Genomic DNA, 22752 nt, shown 5'->3' with positions numbered 1-22752 from the left:
GCATTTTGTTCTGCTCATGTTACAGGCAGCCTTTCTTAATTTAATTGCCTTCACTTGACTTCTAATGTGGACCAAAAAATACTCTGCAAGTGTATGCGCCTTCCGATTGGAAAAACACCCCAGTGGTCCCTCCATCCAGCAGCCCATCAGAGTCATCAAAGTACTTCAAAAAATGCCTACGTTTGGGCCCGTCTTCAGCCTTGCTGAATGCCAGTCTCCAAGGACAGGGCCTAGAAATAAGGATTTGTAATCAACTCCCAGCACTCACATAGCCGGCTGGGAACACGCTAAGTACATTTAAAATAGTCAGGACCGACTTCATAGGAAAGATCAATTCAAATAGGAAACAATGCAATGTTTCTGTGTGCATTAGTTATACAAATGGAAACACAGGCTAACATTTCAAAGAAATGGAAAGAATGTTCTGGGGGGAAAAGCTATTTCCAATGATTCATTAATACTTGGATTCGAGGACTGTAATTGTTTTTCTTAGCCTGAAGAATGTTCCTCACTTAAAAATCAATAGTCTTTTCAATTCACTTCAATTGATTGTAGTAAATGTAAAAATATTTCAGTCATATTTTGGGGGGGAGACAGCCCATAGATGAAGTAGTGAACCAGCCACTCCTATGGTTGCAAGATTCACCCATCTACTCCCACCTCCCCTTCTCGAGTCTCAAAATCTCTCTGCTGGTTCCCACCACAATAGCTCTTCTTCCCTTATAACTGACCAAGTTAATATAATTGAAATACTGCCTTTCCAACTTTATATTTGTTTGTACTTTATTATTACCTTTTAAAATGCTTGATATTCAATATTATATTAGTTTCAGTTGTACAGCATAATGATTCGGGTTTTTTGCAGATTATATTCCATTATAGGTTATTACAAGGTATTAGGTAGAAATTCCCTGTGCTACAGAGTAAATCCTTGTTGCTTATCTATTTTATGTATAGTAGTTTGTATCTGTTAATCCCATTCTCCTAATTTGTCCTGCTCCCCCTCCCTCTCCTCTGTTCACACTTTAGAAAGGATGAAAATTTTAAACAAAAATTGTATGTGTGTTTGTTTACCCAACGTTCATTGTCTAAGCACCTCCATGCGCCAAGTGCTAGGCTGGAGGCTGGAATGAGATGTGTCTCCTGCCCTGGAGGAGCGGGCACAGACCCTTTAATAACACTGGGTTGGGGGAGGGAAATAGCTCGGTAATAGAGCACATGCTTAGCATGCATGAGGTCCTGGGTTCAATCCCCAGTACCTCCAATTAAAAAAAAAAAAAATTAAAAAAAAGATTCTCTTAAAAAAAAAATTACCGTGGAAATATGGGTACAGTTTTAGGGATCCCTAAGTGTGTGTCAGGAAAAGATTCCCTAAGGAAGTCACACTAGCTAAGTCAAGTCATACTAGTTAAGTCTCAACACGATGGGTAAAGTTAGCCAGGTGAGGGGGGGGTGAGGAGAGGTGCGCACGCGCGCAAGCATCACAGGGCAGCACTGCTGCCCAGAATGAATGACCAGGTAGACAATGAAGCTCCGAAAATTCCCACTGGGACCAATGCTTATCCTTTTCTGATATAGGGAAGGACATATTAGCATTGAACTTGACTCTTGTTTCAAAAGGTATAAACCAAGGATAAAGAAATACAGAGATAGTTTAAAAACTTTTCTTCTAATTCTAGAGTTATAAAGATAAATATATTAGTGACTGAAAAAGAGTCCGGAAGATGAGAAATAACATCAATCCCAAAGGAAATTTGAAAGCAAACCAAAACTTTGCGGATGTGATCACTGTAGCATGCATCCACTGAGTGATTCAGGCACGCCAAGGACTGTTCTAAGGGCTTCCCGTGTATCAATCCTTTGATTTGAGTAATGGCCCTGTGAGGTAGGTTCTATTCTCATGCCCGACATTTGATGAAAAAGGCTACGGAACTTGCTCAGGGACACAGAGCTGGTGAACAGCATCACCAGGCAAGGACTTGAGACAGTCTAAATCAGGAGCCTGGGCTATACTGCTGCAGATGAAGATGTACATTTAAATGGTCAATTAAAGCCAACAGAGGTTCCTAAAGTAGCACCATGAATCGCACAGTTCACAGTATCATCCAACTTTGAGCTACTCCTGAGGCTTTACTCATACACACCCCTTTAAGTAAGGCTTCTGCCAAAAACCCCTATTATCTCACACACAGTTGGAACTAACAAAGAACAGCCTGCACCACTGTGATCACAAGACTAGACGGGATAGAGGATGAGAAACACATCAAAGCAGATTCCGGACAGCCTTCTCCAAAGACTCAGTTCACACACGCCACGCCCTTCCTGGCAGCCCCGCTGGATGTGGGGAAGAAGTAAGTCTGAAGGGACGCATCTCTGTTGCCCATCTGAAGGGTTCCAGGGCTGGAGAGAAGGCTCCAATCTGCCAGAGCCTATGATGACACTGAAAAATAAAACCTCCAGTACATGCAACGGCTGAAGGAATAAAATACAAAACCACAGAGACATGTCGAAACGACCGAGTCAATGATAAAAATTCATTAACATAATGAGGAAAATGTGAATAAGACCAAGAACTGTGATTTCTTCCAAATCAGTTAGTATTATCAGGCAGACAAAATTTTCACCTACGACCGGCCAAGAAAATGGCCCCAGGGCGATGCTCATCCTGGCCCAGCCTGATGCAGTGGGAAGAACCCAGTGTTCAGTCTGAAGATCACATTTGAGCCACAGCTCAGCTACCTAATAGCTCTGTAATTCCTTTTACAGTTACTACCAAATATTTTACATCACTCCTTAGCAGTTGAAAAAAAAAATGTTTATATGTGTTTCCTCATACAACAGCTTTCCCTCTATTCCTTTAAGGTATTAATCCCCATTTTGCAGATGAAGTGACTGAGGCATGCAGAGGTCACACACTTTAGACAGAACAGAACAACAAGTCCACCCTGTGACTCAACCCCAGCGATCTTTCCACTGCACCACATGACCGTGGGTGGTAACAGATTATTAACCAGGCAACCCGCCACCTGTTGGCTCAAAGCAGCAGAGAAAAGTGGACTGAGACTTAAAAGTGGAGCCAGGCAGCCTGGGCCTGGTGCATGGCTTTGTCACATTGTAAATGCGAGACACTTAACATGTTTCATTACCTCTCTGGGGTAATGATCTACAAAAAGGGGGGTTTCCTGATCTGCAGGAAGGGGGGCAATACCTAGTTTACTAGGGTGTAAATTATACAAGTAAAAGACACTGAGACACAAAGCAAGCACTCAAAAAGGGGTTACATTATGATTACAGATAATATATTAATTAGCTAATGAGTCAGACTTCCTAAATAACACTCTTCAACACAGGCTAGTAGGTAAGATTTGCAGTGACCCTGAGGGAAAAGAGTAGATTTGAGGTCCGGTTCTTCAAACCCACAGCCAGAGGGCAGTGGTCCCACAGACACCACTGTCAGGGGTGCGGGCTGACCGGGCCTCCCGACTCCAGGCCAGAGGGACAGGGAACCTCAAAGGATGCTGGTGCCGGGATAAACAAGAAACTGGGTGGACCACCAGAAACAGAAGAGTTCCAATGGTAATAACACAAGCCTCTTGAAATACATCAAAGACAGGAAGACAGCTTGAGAGTCCACCAAACACTCGAAGGTGCTGAGGCAGAGGGCAGAGGTAATACGCAAGCCAAACATGAGAAGTGCTCTGATTTTTTTTAATTGTTTAGTCTTTAATCCTTACTACTGCAAATCTAAGGGATTCCGAATCCAAAATGTCTCGTGACACAGACAGTTCAGAAATCTTAGGTACAATCGTGACAACTATCTCCTTTTCCTCTACGATAATTCTCACATTTAGTCGGCCCCCAAATCCTATTGGTGTGCCTTCAGAAGGCCTCACATGTCTTTATTTAGTTCTTAAAAATATTTATTCAGCACGTATTCAGGATACAGCCTACCAAGACTTTGCAGGACAGAGCATCGCACTCTTCAGAAAAACAGCTGCTGAACAATGTTTCAAGCAAAAAAAAAAAAAAAAAAAAAAAATTAGACAACACACCAAACATGAGATTCTCGAATTGACATCACATTTTTTTTTAACCAGGATAGGATGGCAAGAGCTGAAGCAGGCCAAAAGTGATAGGAATTCACTTTTGATGGCAGCAATAAAACTGCCACGTAAATGTTCTCCAAGACCCCGTTAAGTCTCCACAGAGGTCAGTTGGCAAGGGCATCAGAAACACCTCTGGCCACACTGCTAAGGTCCGGTCTGGTGCTACAGAGATGGCAGAGAACACGAGAAAAACTTGCCAGCTATCTTTCCCCTCTGCACTATGATGATTTTATTAAACAAATTTGCATAGGTGTCTCTAGTAGGTCCAAAGGTATGACACATGTAATTCTAAAACACAAAGCTGAATTCTGGGTTTCGGAGCACAGAGGACGACTGAGCTAGGCAGACATGGGTTGCTTATCTACTGGACTTGCTACCTGTGTCTTCAGATGCTCATCATGTCAGTGATACAAATGTACCTACAGTGGTTGTGTTTTTCTGTTCTGCCTGGAGTCCATGTTCACCTCCTATTCCTTTATTCCTTCACAGGCTTATGGAATGTCATACATCAGTTTTCTCTCTGCCTTTCCAACTCAGGTCAGGCCCTCATAAGCTCACCAGATACCTGTATCCTCTCAAGAGCCCATCTCTCTTCTACCCATAGACTCATCTCTGTGAACCAGCTTCCTGTGGGATCACGTCTCTGCTCAGAGACCTGTGAGACATCACCAAGGTCTGAAGGTTTATCTGCAGAATCACCTAGTCTGTGTGACCTATCACCCAAATCAACCATATCTCCCCAAATCAACCAGTCCTGCACTGCTGCGCAAAGACTACGCGGCTATCACGTAGAAGCAGAAGTGGAAGACACAGGTATGGCCCTCAAGTAGTTTATAAGGACCACCTGTCAACGGCCATCTTCTTTTTTTTTTATTGAAGTACCGTCAGTTACAATGTGTCAGTTTCAGGTCTACAGCACAGTGTCCCAGTCATGCACGTACATACATATGTTCATTTTCATATAATGGCAATCTTAACAACCACGCTGGTATCCTCATTTTCTCCCCATCACGCAGTATGGGTTCCAGAGGCTGTCAGGCCATCGACGCTTTCTTCACCCCACACATCCTATAGGGAAGACTCAAGCCAAGTCCCAACACCTCTGCGACACCTTTGCGGACTGTTTCAGCCCAAATTCATCTCCCCCTTTTCTACATGCAAATAGCACTCACAGCTTATTGCTAGCATTTCAGCTTCAAAATTATCACTAAAGACGTATTGTATGCATCAGAGAAACCAAGAATTCTAACACGACTTTCAAGTCATCAAGGATGGAAAAACTACTTAAAATGAGCACATGCAAATTTGAAAAAAGGAATAATAATACTGAGCAGGTGGGGAAAATGAGGAGTATATAAAACATTACTGAAAGACTGAGGATGGAGAAACCAGGGGGTTGGGGTACATGAGAACAGCGTGGGGGGGAAATAACTCCAGGCAGGGAGGGAGTGCAACCTGGGTGAGGACCGGGAGCTAGAGAGGAACACGGCTCACTCGAGGAAGAGGGTAGAGCGACGTGGCTGGAGTGGCAGGAAGTGGGGCTGGAGGGGTCCTAAGTGAGGGACCCTGGACTCTACTGTTAATGGAGAGCCACTGAGATATCTTAGCAGGAGTGGGACATCAGCTAAATAATGCCATCGGGAAGGAGCATTCGTCTGGCAACTGTGTTTGGAAGAGAGCGTTGGTAAAGGAGTAAGTTTGGGGGTAAAATAAAAAGAACCATTATGAACTTGTTAAAAGTCGAGGTACCAGAAATGTCATGTAAATGGGGCTGCCCCAGGGAGAATCTGTGCTTAAGGCAGGAGTTGATAAAATAGAGGCCAGATACAGTTGTCTCTGTCACTACAACTCAGATGTGCAGCCGGAGCACAGACGCAGCCAAAGACGATGTGGAAATCAACTGGGGTAGCTTTGTTCCAATGCAACTTTATTTACAAAAACAGGTTATGGGCCAGAGCGTGTGAACCCCTAGGTTAGGAGAGAGGCCTCAGTTTCCACAATTGGAGTCCTTTCTGATGTCTTCATGTAATGAGCGTGTGCCCATTTGATAAAGAACGACCCCAACTTTCAGTTGAGAAGAACTCATTTAAAACTACATGGCTGGTGAGGAACATACTGTGGGGTGAACAGCAGGGTAAAAAGTAAAGCTGCCCTGTGGGCTTCCTCAGCCAACGCAGCCTTCTGTAGCAGAAGGCACGCAGTGCAAGGGTCAATACCCACCCTTAACTCCTGACACACGTCCCGGAAAACAAGTCAATCAAGATAACGAAATGGCCCACGTATGACCATCTAGTGGATAAATTCATCTTCACTTCTCGGTAAGAAATCAAGATGAACATATCAATAAGGTCAAGTTCTTTCATTAAGTGCATCTGTGTGTCAACTGTCTGTCCTCCAATTGACAATCAGAATCACTAGCCTTCTCCTGCTTTGCAGAGAGCACTGTGGCCAACAATATATAACGGATTAGGTTTTAAAAAAGCATCTGTGTTGTGGGGGGAGCCTTTGACCTTAGGAGCTCAAGTCCAGGATAATTAACCACATCGAATGTCCTGACCTCATCTCGTAGTATATGCAGCTATTAACAGCTCCATTGACATGTGGGACATTTGAGAGGTGTCACTTACGGTAGAGCACAGAGAAAAGTGGATGAGGTTTGAAATCAGTCAGGGCTAAGTTCAAATAGAGGCGGTGCCATTTACCAGTTTGAGGATCCTAGAATTCTCTTAGGCTTCATTTTCTGGATGAAACCTCAAAAGACAATGCCGACCCCCAGAGTGCAGATGAAAAGAGATACATGTAGCCTATATGGGAAGCACCCAGCAGAGGGCAGGCCTTCAGCGAGTGCATCTTGCCTGGACTTAGGGTGCTAAAGCTAAGAGGTGACTGGGAATTAGGGCTTCAAGAGACTGAATCTTGGTTCTTAATTAGTATAAGCTGGGGACCTTGAAAAAAGACACTCATGTCCTGGGCCCACCATAAATCAGTTGAAAGAGAATTTCTAGATGGGTAGCTAGATGTCTTCAGGGCACTTCAGGAATTGGAAATATTTATCCCTGCAAAGTTAAATGAGTGATCGCAAGGCATGGTGATGAAATTAGCATCTGGAGCAGCAACGCTCCCCAACCCGTCTGCCAGTGAGCAGTTGGGGCAGCCTGGGGAAACACCTGAAGCAAACCCTGGCTTCTTCCTCCTGATAGAACTTAACCTACCAGATGGGCTGGTGGGATGAAGTGTAGGTTAATACAAGAGAGGGCTGACCTACTTAAGTCAGGGTGGGAAAATAAACAGCAGACATGATGGGTTTTCCCCAAGTAAACACACTGCTGATGAGCAGGGTAGCCCCCTCAGGTCACTGTCGCCAGACGGGGGTGGGGGCCGTGGCATGCTGACGGCACCCACTACAGTCATCCCTCTGCTCTGAATCCAACCCTCTAATGGTAATCTGGCGACCCCCCTGGACTGTGCTCCAGGGAAATAATCAACCGAGCAGTCCATGGGCAGAGTTCTTATAAAATCATGAACTAGGGTCTAATTCACACTCCCTGGGAGTCTGGTTGGCCAGTCAGTCTACCATGAGGCTGCTCCTCTTCACATATTTTGACAAATCAAGTCCGTACATGTTTGCAAAACTCAGGACCAAGGCTCTGATGGAGGCCTGTGCTTGAGAAAGCAGCCCGTCTTCTTCCCTGATTCCTTCTTTTTAGATTCAATTTGTTACACCGATTCCTAGTTCAGAAACAGTCAGCTGCCCGTCCATCCTGTCGCCGTATCCACCTCTTTAGAAAACACGAGTAAGACTGGGAGGGAGCTGATAATGTTGCTTCCACGAACTGCCTTATTCCATCTAAGAGTGTGCATTTCGTGGTGATCATTTTGTAATGTACAGAAATATCACTATGTTGTGAAAAAGGAATTTGAGTGCTGTAGGTCAATTATACTTCAGCTAAAAAAGTCTTAAAAATTTTTTTCTCATCACCTTAATATAATTCTCTTTTTCAATACTTCTTTACTATAAATGTATTTGATCTCACTTCAGCTTCTTCTGTCATGATTTAAAATGCAAAAAATACATATTGTTCTGTAAACCCCAAAGACATTCCTTTCTAAAGTGAAATGGCTTTAAACAAAAAATACTTATGTACATACATTATCTAATAAAATGTTTACTAAATCAGATAGAAAAATAAATTCATTTAATAATTTATTTTAAAATTAATAAATAAAAATAAAACATGGATTTCATCATGGAGATAAGGTCCTAGACCAAGGAAATTGGAAGCTGATGGTCTAAAAGAGCCCCAGAGTTAATTTTTTTATTTCCTAATTACATGATACTAAAAATCCCTAGTCTCTCCAGCTACGGCAGAAGCCCTTAGCACAAGGAGCAGGTTTCTCTTCCAGCCCCGAGGAGAATCGGTTTTATGTGTTTTCTGTTCACAAATGCATTCAGGCAGGCAGCACTGGACTCGGCCCTAAGGGAACAAGAATCCAGTTCTCCTGAGTCAGTAGCTGCAAACTTGGGCCTCTGTACCCTGAACAGCATTTCCCTGCCCACCCATCCCTCAAGCATGATTTGGAAGAAAGAGTTCCAAACCCAAAACCAAGAGCGAGCTCAGAGATCATCTGGTCAATCAGTTCTCTCACAAATGAAGAAACTGACCAAGGCCTGGACAAGGGTTTGGTTTGCTGCCCAGGTTCGCAGAGCTGGCGAGAGTGAACCAGGGCATGCCAGAGAGAGCAAATCTCCCTTCTCAAAGCAGGGGAACCACAGCTCCTGGGGAGTTTAAAGAATTTGCACAAAGAGAGATCGGGCTTTTGCCCTCCGATGTTAGGAGGTCAGCTCCAGGGCCCTGGAATGTCTTGCCCAACAGGAGAGTCTCTGTTTGCCTGGGGGCTCTGGGAACTGGACAGTGATTTATGAGAAGAGCTCTGGAAAGCAGCATCTAAGTTCTGATCTGCAGTCTGTGAAATGAAGACAACAGACGTTAGCTGGAGACCACAGGTCAGCCATGCAGGCAGTATGTGACGAAGCCCAAATCGAAACTCTGGACACCAGAGGCTCGGGTGAACTTTCTAGCTGGCAAGAGTACTGCCAACCCACACACCATAACCGGAAGGAGGGAACACCGTGCACGGCTCCCTGGGGGGAGGATGCCCAGAAGCTTCGTGCCTGGACCTCCCCAGACCTTGCTCTTGGGTCTCTACATTTTTCTGGTTCTGCTTTCAATCCTTTTGCTATGATAAAGCTGTAACCATAAGTTCAGGGCTTTCATGAGTACTGGGAGTCGTTCCAGGAAATTACTGAAAACTGAGGGTGTGGTGGGAGCCCCTGAACTTGCAGCTGGGGTCTGAAGTGAGGGCAGGCTTGCAGAGGACTGAGCCCTGCACGTGTGAAGTTTGGCCCTAACTCTGGGGGTTAGTGTCAGACGCCAAAGCAGCGCTCTGTTCTGCCATCTCCTGTATTACAGCACAGACGCTGCAGCAGAGCTCCTTGCAGCAGGGCCTTCAAGTCTTTGCCACCTGAACAGCAGGACAGAGGGACCTTAGAAGTGGGCATGTGTCCTGCTCCAGGGCACGTGTATCCTGCAGGGACAGATTGAGGGGATTCGAGGGAGGGAGAGAGGTGGGCTGGGGAAGACGGAGGCAGCTTCCAGGCTAGCGACACTCATGCCACAAGACCATTCCCTTCCTCCTCATCTCACTAGGGGCCTGGCAGGAAGGAGACAGGGCAAGGGAAGGTATCAGAGCATGCATCCTACACTCTCTCATTTAATTCAAGTCAAGTAAACACCTCCCACCTCTCTCTTGGCCAGTGACCTCCACTTGGGGTCAAACAGAAGCAATTCCAATTAAGTAACCAAACTCATCAACACCCAAGTGTTCCTTCCAAAGGGCTTAACCTGCAGCTGATTAAGTATTGAGATCTGACTTCCAGTTTACAGAAAACTGAAGGAATGAAGAGTAATGAGACCGTGAGGAAGCAACTGGACAAATCGAAAAAGTGTCTATAGGAAAACTGGGTTGATCAACAACAACAAAAAAGAGGGGATAACAGGTTAAAAAAAAAACACGTAGCCAAATGCAGCCAGTGTTCCCTGACTGACATAAAATGACAAGAAAGGACATGTTTGCAACAATTAGAGAAATCTGAACACAGACTGCTTATTTTTAGATGATATTAAATTATTATTATTTAGTTGTGATAATGGTCTTAGGGCTAAGTAAGAGAACACTTTTATTCAAGAGATTATATGGAAATATTTAGAGGTAAAATGTCACGAAGTCTATATTTATCTTGAAACACTTCCATGTTCTCGTTTTATAGTTTTGACTTTGGAGCCAAGTAAATAGTTTAAACACTTAGAAAACAAAATGAAAATGAAAAACTTTAAACTCCTAAAATCCAAAATGAAATAGATGAACCTATCTGTAGGTCAGTTGGTATGTTCATGACACGGAAAATAATTATTTTAAGTGACTTTTAAAACCGAGTATTTTGACTGTAACTCCTAAGGACAAAAAAGAACAACAAAGATGTTTTAAAGTGAGTTCAGTCTTGCTATGAAAAATGCTGGTATTGTTACCTTAAAGCAGTAACAGAATTACTATTTGCTTCATCCCATTATATATGCTCTATATAAAATATATATTGTTTTTTATAAGAATCCACTTATATATAATTTATACTTTTATGTACATACAGAGTATAGAGCAAATTAATCACCAGGAACCAAGGTTTATAGCTTAAGAGAAACAGAGTGCAAATATAATAGCCAAAGAAGTGAAAACCCTATAATCTTAAACACAAATTGGAAATTATCAGTATGAACTCATGTTTCATTTTGTTTTCTTAAAAAGTTCATATTCCTTGTCTTTGCCCTCTGAAAAGAACAAGAAACATTGATAACACATGGCAGTGAGGACTCGGTGGCAAGACTGCTGGTCTCTAAATACTATTTCCCATTAAAGTGAACCAGGGCTTTTTGATGAAATGGCCAATTCCAGGGCTTGGCAGAAAACATACAAGATGAACCTGGAACATCTAAAACAAGGAAACTGCCCAAGGCTACTGGAGTTGTGTCAAAGGGACAAAGGAGAGCCAATACCGATAGGACCATTCAAGCCTAAAAAAGAGACTACAACGTAGTTAAACAGACAAGGTATTTAAAATCCACTAGTGTAGAATGATATTGAAAACCAAAACATTTTACTTCAGGAGGATGCCAGGGCATCGACTCATTGCTTTGAAAATTAGTAAATAAAGACAACGTTCTTCCAAAAGATTGAAGAGGAGGGGATGCTCCCAAACTCATTCTGTGAAGCCATCATCACCCTGATACCAAAGCAGACAAAGACACTATCAAAATAGAAAATTATAGGCCAGTATCGTTGATGAACATACGTGCAAAAATTCTCAACAAAATATTAGCAAGCAGACGCCAACAATACGTTAAGAAAAAGACAACAAATCAAGTTTTTAATCTAATTTTCCATATAAATTATATTTTATGGTAAACAAATAAAAGAATTCCAACTAATAAATTAATGTAGAAGGAATCATAGCAATAGAAAATAACTATTTTTCAATCATTAATTAAACAATGATTGTGAAATGAGAATTTATACTGGAGGGACCCACTGGTAACCTGAACATCACACACAGAGAGACCCATAGGCATTAAGTGCATAGCATCATTGACGGAGCATTTTTGCCAAAAAAAAAATTGAATCTGAACTTGATCAAGCTTTTAGATCTAACTGCCAATTTACAGGAAATGTAGAGGACAGTGCAATGTCATGGTGCATAATTATCTAATCCCAGACTGCAGAAAACTGCACAGGAGAGACCTTTTTCTTTAACAAATCAATGCCAAGAAAACAAAAAGAGTAAGAGAGAGTTGTTAACAATTAAAAGACTTGAGACACAACCAAGTACCTTGTTTGGAACCTAAATAAAAATAAATCAACTATGAAAAACAATTTATAAGACAGTCATGGAATTGAAACTGGTAATATTAGATGACATTGAAAGAATTGTTCATTTTTTCAGGTGTGATAAGAATGATCATCTAAAGGTACATACTAAGTGAGGGGCAAATGAAATGATTGCCTACCTAGGATTTGTCTCAAATAACCAAGTGGGGGCAGGAGAGGAAGAAGGTAAAGCAGGACTGGCTGCATAGTCATCATTGTGCAAGCTGGATGACAGATACACAGGGGCGTATTATCCCACTCTTTCTAATTTTGTGTATTTTTGTAAATACCCATAATAAAAAATTTTCAAGAACAAAAATTAAAGAAAAAAATTTAGAACTAAAAAACATGAACACAAATATGACAACGTGTTAACACCTGTCATGCTCTAAATGACAGGACCACGGATGCTTCTATTTTCAGTATGTTTGGAAAGGCTCATAACAGTAAACAAAACTGGAAAAGCCCTTAGGGCCAGCAAAGACTTAGAGCTGGGTCAGGTTGAAGCAATTTAGAAATGCAGCTACAGACACCTCGTGCTGGTGCTGACCAGTAATGCTCTCAGAAAATTAAAAGCAAATGACAAGAAAAACAAAGTAATTCAAACTTGAACTATCAAATTATTAAGGAAACAGAAGGACCTAGAGAAAAAGACTCCAGCTGACAAAATAATGACACATGCTTATTATTCTTATAATATAAAGGATTTCTGATTCAACAAAGCCACAATACAATCAAGTTTCTCCTTGGGGGATGTTTTATGATTTTAGTTCCGGGACTGATAATGATCAGAGTTAGATTTATGTGCCCTAAAACTTTAATGTTTTAAGGGACAGGGGTATAAAAAGCAACCTCGTGGAAGCTCAAAGCTTTTATAATTTGGAGTTATAAAATAAACCAAGGCCAAGCTAGCAGCCTGCTTGTTACTCAGATACATTAACCAGCCTCTGAAATGAGCGGCTATGGCCAAAGCTTTGCTCCTTGACGAGATCCTAACCACAGCGTGGTCCAGCGTGCCCTGGACCTCAGGCTCTTTTCCATACCTGATGATGACACACTGGTTCTCTCTGTCAATTATCATGTTTCTGTACATATTATCTGCAAGAGCATAGATATGTGGTGGGTTTTCATACTGCGCCTAGAAAAGCAAAACAAAACAAAAACAAAAACACGATCAGATAGAGCAACACACTGAATTTCTTTTCTTGGCCTTGGAAATGAGTCCAACACGATATAATTCCATATATCTTAAGGTTACATAATACAAGAATCATAAACTTGTCAAGGTCATCAGAAGGTAAACACAACACAATCAAAATGGAGTTTGGAAGGACTTTTCTGTAGGCATATGTGTGATTCAGCCTTCAGACATGATCCATGTCTTCGGATCCTCCAACACCACACCCTGACAACCCCAGCACGCCTCTGCAGACCACATTCCATTTCTAAACGTTTCTGAGGACATTTGGGCAACAGTTCTTAAGAGAGGCCTACTAAAAACCTGGATCTGAGGATCTGACTTAGACTAATTCTAAATTTCTCTGAATTTTTTTTTTCCTAAGAGGCAAGTTGGAGATTTGGGGACCCCAGAGGAAATTAAGTGAGACAATATGAATAAGGAGAAACCTGTAACATTTTCCATACGGCAGGAGGTGTGGTTCCTTACAGGAGGGATAAACAGGTTTGACCAGTTTGTTCCCTCTCAGTGGAAAAACAAAAATCCTACCACACCAAGATATTGGATTTGCACTTGAGTCTCACAGGATACCTTAGCTACGCGTAAATATAAATTTGGCAATACATGCACTGTGTCCGGATAACATCTGCCCTGTTTTCTTCAATTTCTTGCCACCACTTTTACCAGCCTCTCAAAAATTACTAAAAAGAAAAACACTTCAAATGGGGCAAAGCTGGAGAAAGAACATTCCTTAAATGTAAGACTGTCTAACACAGAAGAGGGAAAAGAAAGCCAGACCCCGAGCGAGAAGACATTCAGACTGTCCTTCCCTGCTCTGGCCTCCATCTCTATGTGGAGATGGCAATGTCTAGGGTCCGCATCCCACAAGGTAACCGAGATGATGGCGGGAGAGCAATTTGAAAAGGCAGAGAAAGATGCACACGTGAAGCAGCGCTGACTTGGTCCAGCTCTGAGCCTCATTTTGCAACAACTTACTACAGAGTAAGAGGCCTGGCCCAGAAACTACCACTCGACTCCGGCAAATCAGAGTCGAGTAATGGGGTGGGGGTGGGGTGGGGGGGGTGTGCTTCAATGCCTGCATTCACGTTAAGCAGTCAAGTAGCCAGTGGGCCTGGTTGTCCATACGTGAGCAGAAGGCTCAGAAGGGAAACTGCCCAGTGAGGGTCTAGTCTATTCCCGGGACAGATGGACTGAATAATTCCATACAGAGATAAAAATAATATGTCATCCTTGCCTTCACCTCGTGGTCAGAAGGGGAAGGATGCACGGATGGGACCTCAGGATACAGTCTTAGATGGGCCTCTTCCAGCCCAGCATTGCTTGTACAGGATTATCTTTAATCCCTCTTTGAAAACAGAGAAATTGAGGATTGCAAGAAATAAAAGATGAAAAATGGAAGCAAATGGAGTGGAGAGAAAGCTGTGGGCAGCACAGGGAAAGGTGTGGACAAGTTATTGTTCGATAAGGCTTCAAAGCCGCTCAGCTAGTTACAGTCGACCTTTGCATGCCACTCTTTATTTTTCAAATTGTTTTCCCATCTATGGGCTCAACGTACTTCTCAGCTACCAATGAGAATTATAGGGTAAACATTTCCTTTACCTGATTCTTCCCTTGTCTGAAACCTCTGAAACTCATTGAGATCTCACCTCAACTCCCAGCTCCAACACTCAGTGGATCCGAGAACATTACCTCTTTGAGCCCCAGTTTGCTTATCTGTGAAATGGGGATGGACAGTAACACACAGCCAGCACCCAGGGCTGCTTTATTACCTTTGCAAGTGTAACACAGTACCTGGCACTAAGTGAACACCAATTTTACAACATTCGGTTTCCATTAGCAGTTAAAAATAAATATATTTTCCAAGATTCTAGGGCATTTCTTTAAAGAGAACTCTTCAAAAGAGGAAAGGTCGAAAGGGGATTTATGCAGCAATGCTGTTTTGGAGAACTGGAAGGAAACAACACGAACGCACAGCACTTCCACCCACCCCGCCTTGGCTGTCACTGAGGACGCCAAGCCAGCTCCGTGCCTGCTGCCCCGGGGCCCTGCTGATCAGGGCACCGGGGCCGGGCCCAGCCTCCGCTGACAGTGTTCCCCTTGTGCTGGGCTCCCATAAAGGCAGCATTATCAAAGGTCTTTCGCGTGGCAGCCTCCTTCGGCTCCAGCTACCAGCACCATTCATCTGGCAACAATGGGGTGGGCTCTTGCTCTGGGTAAATTGCCTTCCACTTCAACTGATGAATTCGTGTGGGCTCCCTTTTGTTTGTCTTCCAGGGGTCAGCATTAATGCACGCTCTTGTGTTTCTGCTGCAAAGGAAAGAGGGAAGGAAAAAGATGCAGAGCTGGGGAGGTCTGGGGAAGCGATGAGCCATGAAGTGAAATACATTAATTAGGATTACAGGCTTTTTTTTTTTTTTTAAATCACACCACTGAAATGGCTACAGGGCTGGCTCTGAATAGGGTCACATTAATAAATGAAGTAATAAAAGACCCCTTTTTCATGTTCCAGTCATAGCCACAGCTTACATGATTTGGAGAGAGTGGTTCCTGTTGCCCTATTTCTTTCTTTTCACTGATGACTGAATTTTCAGTCCTTAGAATTTTGTGAAGTACGTGGAAGGAGGAAGACGCCTGAAGCTGGAAGTCCTACATCCTGTTTAACTCATGTTGTATATGGCCTCCCGATGTTAACAGTCCCATGCCTTTTTCAGCTGTACTCTAAAGAGCAGCACATCGTTAAAAATCAGTGTCACCTCCTTGAGCTTCCCCAATAAATAATTCATAATAAGAAAATGCAAATGCATTGCCAACGTCAAGAAAAACTACCCATGCATCATAAAAGCCCCCGAACACCACAGGAATTTATGTGGCATGGCACTTACCGCTCCTTGGTACATTTCAATTTCCTTTTCCCCAAAATATGGCATCTGCTTGAAAGGGTTGACCGAGATTAATACAGATCCTATATATGTCTGAATTCAAACCCAGTTAAGGTCTATCGTTAATCTTCATAGCTACACAGTTTTTTTAAATTAAGTAACCAAATGCTATCCAGAATTCATAACGGCTGTCCCCACGAAAAGCCCACGTGCTTGTTCTCTGAAAGATTACAAATGAAGGCAAAAGCAATCACCTTAGCCCAGGTTTTGTTCTCCTCCAGGAGGAGTCATGAACTTAGTTACCAAGGTGCTACTAAAAGAAATCATTATTTTAAATGAATCAAAGCACACACAGTGAAGACTGGTGACATGAACGGGCTAGGAAAAGACAAAACAAAACCAATGACCAAGGAGTGAAAAAGAGCAGTTATAATTCCTGTTCTCAAATGCTACTTTTATCTTGGGGCTTTCACATCTCTTAGGTATACTAAAAACAAATTCATTTACGTGTTTAACAAATAGAGGGATATAATAAGATGAACTGAACAGTCCTGCTCTTTAGAAGCTATGGGGAACTGAGCTGTACCGTCTAAGTCATATTCAGAGCAGAAAACTACAAAACCACAGAGACCAGGTTTAGGGGAAGAAGGTGTTACTTCTGCGTGGGGATTCCAGGAAGGCCCCTCAGAAGGGAACATGTTACATATGTCCAAATAAATTAAGTGTTATTATATAAAATATTTCCATTTATCATTCAACTATCAACTACTTTGAATTGGGTGTCTACGACACACCAGGCATTGTTCCAGATGCCGGGGACATACAGCAGTGAACAAAAGAGACAGAACAGATCAAACTCCCTGCCCTCGTGGAGTTAAAGAAAATCATTTAAAAAATAATAATAATACAGTAAAAAATAAGAAAAAAAGGGCAAGTAACAATAGCAGAAAAAAAAACACACACAGACTCTTTAATCACTGATTTTAAAATGTTTAGACCCAGGACACATTTCACAGAACTAGAACAAATCATAATAAAATTTATATGGAACTACAAAAGACCTAGAATTGCCAAAACATTACTGAAGAAAAAGAAAGAGGCTTGAGGAATAACTCTCCCAGACTTCAGACAATACTACAGAGCTACAGTCATCAAAACAGCATGGTATTGGTACAAAATGTTTAGAAATTCTGCAGTTGGAAGTGTAAAGCATGGAGATTTCCTCCCCTGTGGGGACATTTTTATATTTATATATTCGGACCTGAGCATCACACAGAGCAGCACAGGGAATCTGGTCAGACTGCCTAACTCTACACCCCCGGTTCTACACTGACCTTGGGCAAGTCACGTCTCTAAGCTATGAGTGATGGAGGATGAGGCAAAAAGGACCTACTTGATAGGCATGCTATGAGAATTAAATGGAATAAACAGTACACAGTGCTTAGCACATTGTCTGGTATGTAGTAGATGCAATTTCCTTTATTCATACACTTCAGGATGCACACCTTGTCCCGAATTCACATCTCTGAGATGCAGTGTTGGTAATGTTACTGAACACAAATGAATCAAGTATGGAATGGATCATAAAATACTTAGAAATTAATATTTATACATGAACGTGACAATGGGAAATGATTTGGTTGCAATTTTGCTTGCTTTTTCACCAAACAGAAAGATCTCCAGACTTGAAAAGGGTTGAACATGAAACAGTGGTAGAGAAGATGGGGCCCGTTTTCATAGCACACTCAGATGCACCCAGCGCTGGTCTGGGGGCAGTCCCTGGCACTAAGAGAAATTCAGAAGAAGCAGTGAATCATCACTGAAAATCACTACAGAGTCGTGGGAGAAGGGCCAAGAGCAAATGTAGTCCCAAGTGCCAGAGTCAGATGAGGTCAACGACAGATTGGTGGTCTTCTTTTTTTTGAGGTAAAACTTAGAACAGATAAATTTGTTAGAATTATCCAGCAGGCAAGAAGTGTCCATGGTGTTATCGCCAAGACTCAGTATGTGTTGATGATAAAAACAAACACTGATGGAACACATACATGTATACACGGCACTAATCGCACAAGCTCCTAATGACAACCTTGTCACTATTTTAATCCTATTTTACTAGGAGGAAACTGAGGCACAGAGAAATTCTAAAACTTGGTCATGTCACAAGTTAGTAAGTGGCAGAGCTGTGATTCAAACCCGGGCAGTCTGCATCCAGAGTGCATACTCTTAACCAACAAGCTATCCTGTCTTTCTACAGCCAGCAAGTACTGCTGTTGTTAATATTATTATTATTGGTAGAATCACCCGTTAGAGCAAATAAAATACAGAATACCTAGTTCAATATGAACTTCAAATACATAAGGAATAACCTTATAAGTATATATGTGCCAAATATTGTTCAGGACATACTTACACTAAAAAAATTATTTGTTATTTATCAGAAATTCAAACCTGACCAGACGTCCTGTATTTTATCTGGCCATCCTAAATTGGCAGTGCGAGGATCCAATGCAGGGTGGAAGGGGGTTTGAGTAGAGTTTTACAGTCTCTTGCAACTTAGATTCTGTGATTCTTTGAGTACTCAAAACTCCATCTTCCTTTGTTGATTTTTTTTTTTTAAGTATCCTTTCCACAAGGAGGGGACCAAATCAACACTAAATGAATGAGGTCTGGCCCTCATTCTGATTCTCATGTTAAACAAACATAGTGATTCCTATGGTAAGCTCAATGTTCAAGAAATAGAGGGCACTGCTACGACCATCCCCATCTCAGAAGAGGAGGATATCTATATCTACATCTGTCTCCCCACAGAAAAACAATCGTGGGCAAATAGACTCTTTTCCATGGAGGGCGGTGCTCCTCCCCCAGCGCCACAGGGAATGCTGTGACTGCCACCTGTCCGAGACAAATCGATTGCTGTGTTCAGAGCATAAAGAGGTGCTGGGGGACCCAGACCAAAGCAACCCTCTACCCACCTTGGTTACCCAATACATAAATCTGGACTAGGGTGCCTAACAGCTCCTAGAGGAACCAACATTCTTTTTTACCATTAATAATCTGCTCTGTGAAGAGATATCTTGTAGTCTTGATTTTCACTAGGTAGTCTACATAAATTCTGGTAAGGAGACACTCAAAGAAAAAACCTTTTTTGGAATATTCCAGGCTAACCCTGAATCAATGACTCAGATTAGAAGTGGGATCTCAGGAGGGGTCTCAATGGCACTGTGATCTGGGAGGACACCTGAAAAATAAAGTTTGGTTTGAAATGGATAATGCAGCACCTATCTATGCTCAGTAGCTGCAAAATTACCTAAATCAGAAGAACTGAGACAAGGGAACTGGATTTGGAATTTAAAGGAAAACACAAATTTTTCCCACCTGCCTGGGTCTGCAGACACCTCAGCTACCTCCGTGAGAGCACAGGCCATCCCCTGGGTTGGGCCACTTCCCCAGGTAACTCAAATACCCACTCCCACTCCCTGCTGCATAATTCAGGTGTGCCTTTGGGAAAGGCTGTTCCCATCATTGTCTCTAGCCACGTAACCTTTGGCTGGTGCGAAGGTGTGGTCCATGGTTAATTTTCAAATTGTATGGAGATACACAAGGCTATGGTTTGGAAAAAAGAAAGGAAGGAAGGAAGGAAGGAAGGAAGGAAGGAAGGAAGGAAGGAAGGAAGGAAGGAAGGGAGGGAGGGAGGGAGGGAGGAAGGAAGGAAGGAAAGAAGGAAGGGAGGGAGGGAGGGAGGGAGGAAAGAAGGAAGGAAGAGAGGGAGGGAGGGAGGAAGGAAGGAAGGAAGGAAAGAAGGAAGGAAGGGAGGGAGGGAGGGAGGGAGGAAGGAAGGAAGGAAGGAAGGAAGGAAAGAAAGAAAGAAAGAAAGAAAGAAAGAAAGAAAGAAAGGGAAGTAAAAATAAACTAAATTCCATCTTATTAAATAGAATGTGTGAGACAGAAGGGGCCCAACAGATCTTGAATTGATTGGTTCCCAAATGCCTTTGTCTGTGGACCCATGAGCTTTTACTGATCTGCAGCAATAAGGACCAAAAGAGAAATAGTGCCCTGAATTTTTCATAAAACCCAGTTTATTCAATACAAAGGACCATCCTTTATTTTTAGATGATTCCCTTCCCACTATGAGAGTTAAAATTCTTTCTTTTATGAAATGTGATGGTACTGCAGCTTGTGTAAATTTGCTTTTAATGGTCATATTAGGCAAAGTTAAGGGTTTAACTTTTTTTTTTTTTTTTAACATTTTAATGGCCAGGAAATTCCCCCAAATCACCTACACTGAAGTAGCTGACCTCCCTGGATTTATCACTGAGGTGCAGCAGGGAGGCAGGTGACTTGCATGAAGTTACATGTGTGGAGAATGATCCAGCTGGAATTTGAGCCCCTGGCTCCAGCCCCTGGACACAAGTCCATCCCACCACAGGAGCCACCCCCCGCCCTCCTCTGCCCCCCAACATTAACTGACTGCCGAGGGCCAAACTTCACTTGGAACAATGGCGCTGCCTTGAGTTCCGATTATGCCTTGAGTTTTGGTTGTTCTGGCATAAAGGTCTCAACTCCTAATTCAAGGGCTGAAAATGCCAAGCACACTTGAGTGTGGTCTTTGAGTAAAACCAAGTTTGGAGAAAGTTAGGTCAAATGAGTGTGGTGTGCCTCGTACAGGAACTATTTTTGTCAGCCAAGTGGCTATAAATGACGTCTCGCCAAGCAGAGAGTGAATAAATACTGCAAGGTTTCCCTCCTGTATTTTAGAACGTAATTGTAGGAAGTGCAGCGGCATTCAGGAAAAACAGACAGGAAATGAAACCTTCCTGGCCTTGGGATAATAGCTGAAAAAGTGGTTTTTTATGGGTTAACAATGCTAGCATTTTCTAAGTGGATTTTTTTTTTCCTAACATGGAACAAAGAAAGTCAGCCTGAATGCATTAACAATTGTTCCAAATACTGACCTTCAGTACAAGACAATGTGCTGTTATTAGATGTAGTACAGGCAAAATGAGCAATTCTATAACTTAATGTAAAATCGAATCCCTTCTTAACTATTAAGCTTAGGAGAAAGAGAACCTCATTTAAAATAATGCACTCTATCATAGTAATATTCCTTTAGCACTGAACTGATAAAGGAGGCTTGTATCACTTATCAGAACAAAAGATTTGCAGTTAGATCCTTGGTATTATTTCATAAACACCCAACAGATGCTGCTCTGTGCTATTGCCGGAAAGCACACTGATGCCGAGTTTCTCATACGCTGAGTGGGCAGAGATTGCTAAAACACGAGGTCTATTAGTGGTCAACTAACTCATTTTCCTGGTAGAACACACGACTAGTCAGTCATTGATTCAAAGACATGAATTCAAAGGCTGGGAATCAGCCCCCTCTATGTGAGTCACTTTAAAATTCTGCTGGCTGAATATAAAAAGCAAGTCTTCCGAGGCAACAAATCTTGAATGAACACTTAATACAATGCACCAGGCCAAAAATTATGCAGGAAACTAAGAAATAAACAATGCAAGGTGATGCCATGTTTTAGCTAAAATTAACAAGAAAGCACATATATGCATCCGTATGTCTATATGTGGTTAAACTGAAAAATATACAACAAGAGGTTAAAAACAAACCTTCTGTGGTGGGATTCCAGGGGTTTTAGTGTTCTCCTTGCTGGTTGATTGCATTTTGTAAATCATGTTAAATGAACATGTATTGCTTTAAAGTGGTTTTTAAACTCTGCTTTTTAAGAGATATGTAAGATACAGTCCCTGTTCTTAGGAGTTTTCTGGTGTCTTAGGGATAAACATTCTATATGGGAACAGTCAGTCTGTCTGGGTTGACGATGGACTGACTGCTGACAACCACTGATGTTTGTTTTTTCTTACCCAGCTGATCAAAAACCATGCCCTTGTAAATAATATAATAAGCTGAGCCCACGTTCTAAAAACATCCCAATAAATAGCGTGTCCAACTACATTCATTGGAAATAACCCTTTTATGAACTTGTCAATAAACCAATCCTCCACTTAAAATGATTTCTATGGTAAAATGCATTTGAATGTCCAATAAGCAACTTTATAACTGAATTTCTGGAACGTAACTCACAAATACGGGAGGAACTTATACACTTGCCTAAGTGTGTTATAATGATAACCAATGCTTACTGCTGGATTCATCACTTCATTTAACCCTCCAACAGCCTCACATGGGAGATTTTATCATCACTCCCATTTAACAGGTGAGGAAATCAAGGGACACAGATCACGAAACTTGTGTTAAGGTCACCCAGCTCCTGCAGAGTAAGGTTCAAGGCGAGGCCGTTCAGATCTATAACCTGCACCAGCTTTTTCCAGCCCATCATCTGCCAGCTTCCATGTGCCATGGGTCTTGCACACAAAAGTGATGAAAACGTTTTAATGATGGCAAGCCCAGACAGATACAGTGAGCCTATTTCAATTTCTGGACCAGATAAAATGAAAACTGACAACTACTTCCATACAATGAAAGAAAGGTATCAAGGAATCAGCGACATTTTTTGGTAAAGGGTCAGAATAATTATTTTAGGCTTTGCAGATCGTATGGACTGTTGCAAGTACTCAA

At 42.2% G+C, this 22752-nt stretch overlaps 1 protein-coding gene across 1 annotated transcript in view; it reads right to left on the bottom strand.

The window, feature by feature from the left end:
- The window catches only part of MYO1E (myosin IE), a 190671-nt gene that overhangs the window by 90492 nt on the left and 77427 nt on the right, over nt 1–22752 (bottom strand). Inside the window, exons 3-4 of the mRNA XM_031452972.2 lie at nt 16164–16253; nt 13127–13221 (exon numbers count right to left, since the gene is read on the bottom strand). Of these exons, the coding sequence (XP_031308832.2) occupies nt 13127–13221; nt 16164–16253 (185 nt within the window). The remainder of the gene's footprint in view (nt 1–13126; nt 13222–16163; nt 16254–22752) is intronic.

The sequence above is a fragment of the Camelus dromedarius genome, chromosome 5 (assembly GCF_036321535.1).
Source record: "Camelus dromedarius isolate mCamDro1 chromosome 5, mCamDro1.pat, whole genome shotgun sequence".
Taxonomy (NCBI): Eukaryota; Metazoa; Chordata; class Mammalia; order Artiodactyla; family Camelidae; genus Camelus; species Camelus dromedarius.
Note: the sequence above shows the minus strand (reverse complement) of the source record. Positions and strands in the feature narration are given on the sequence as shown.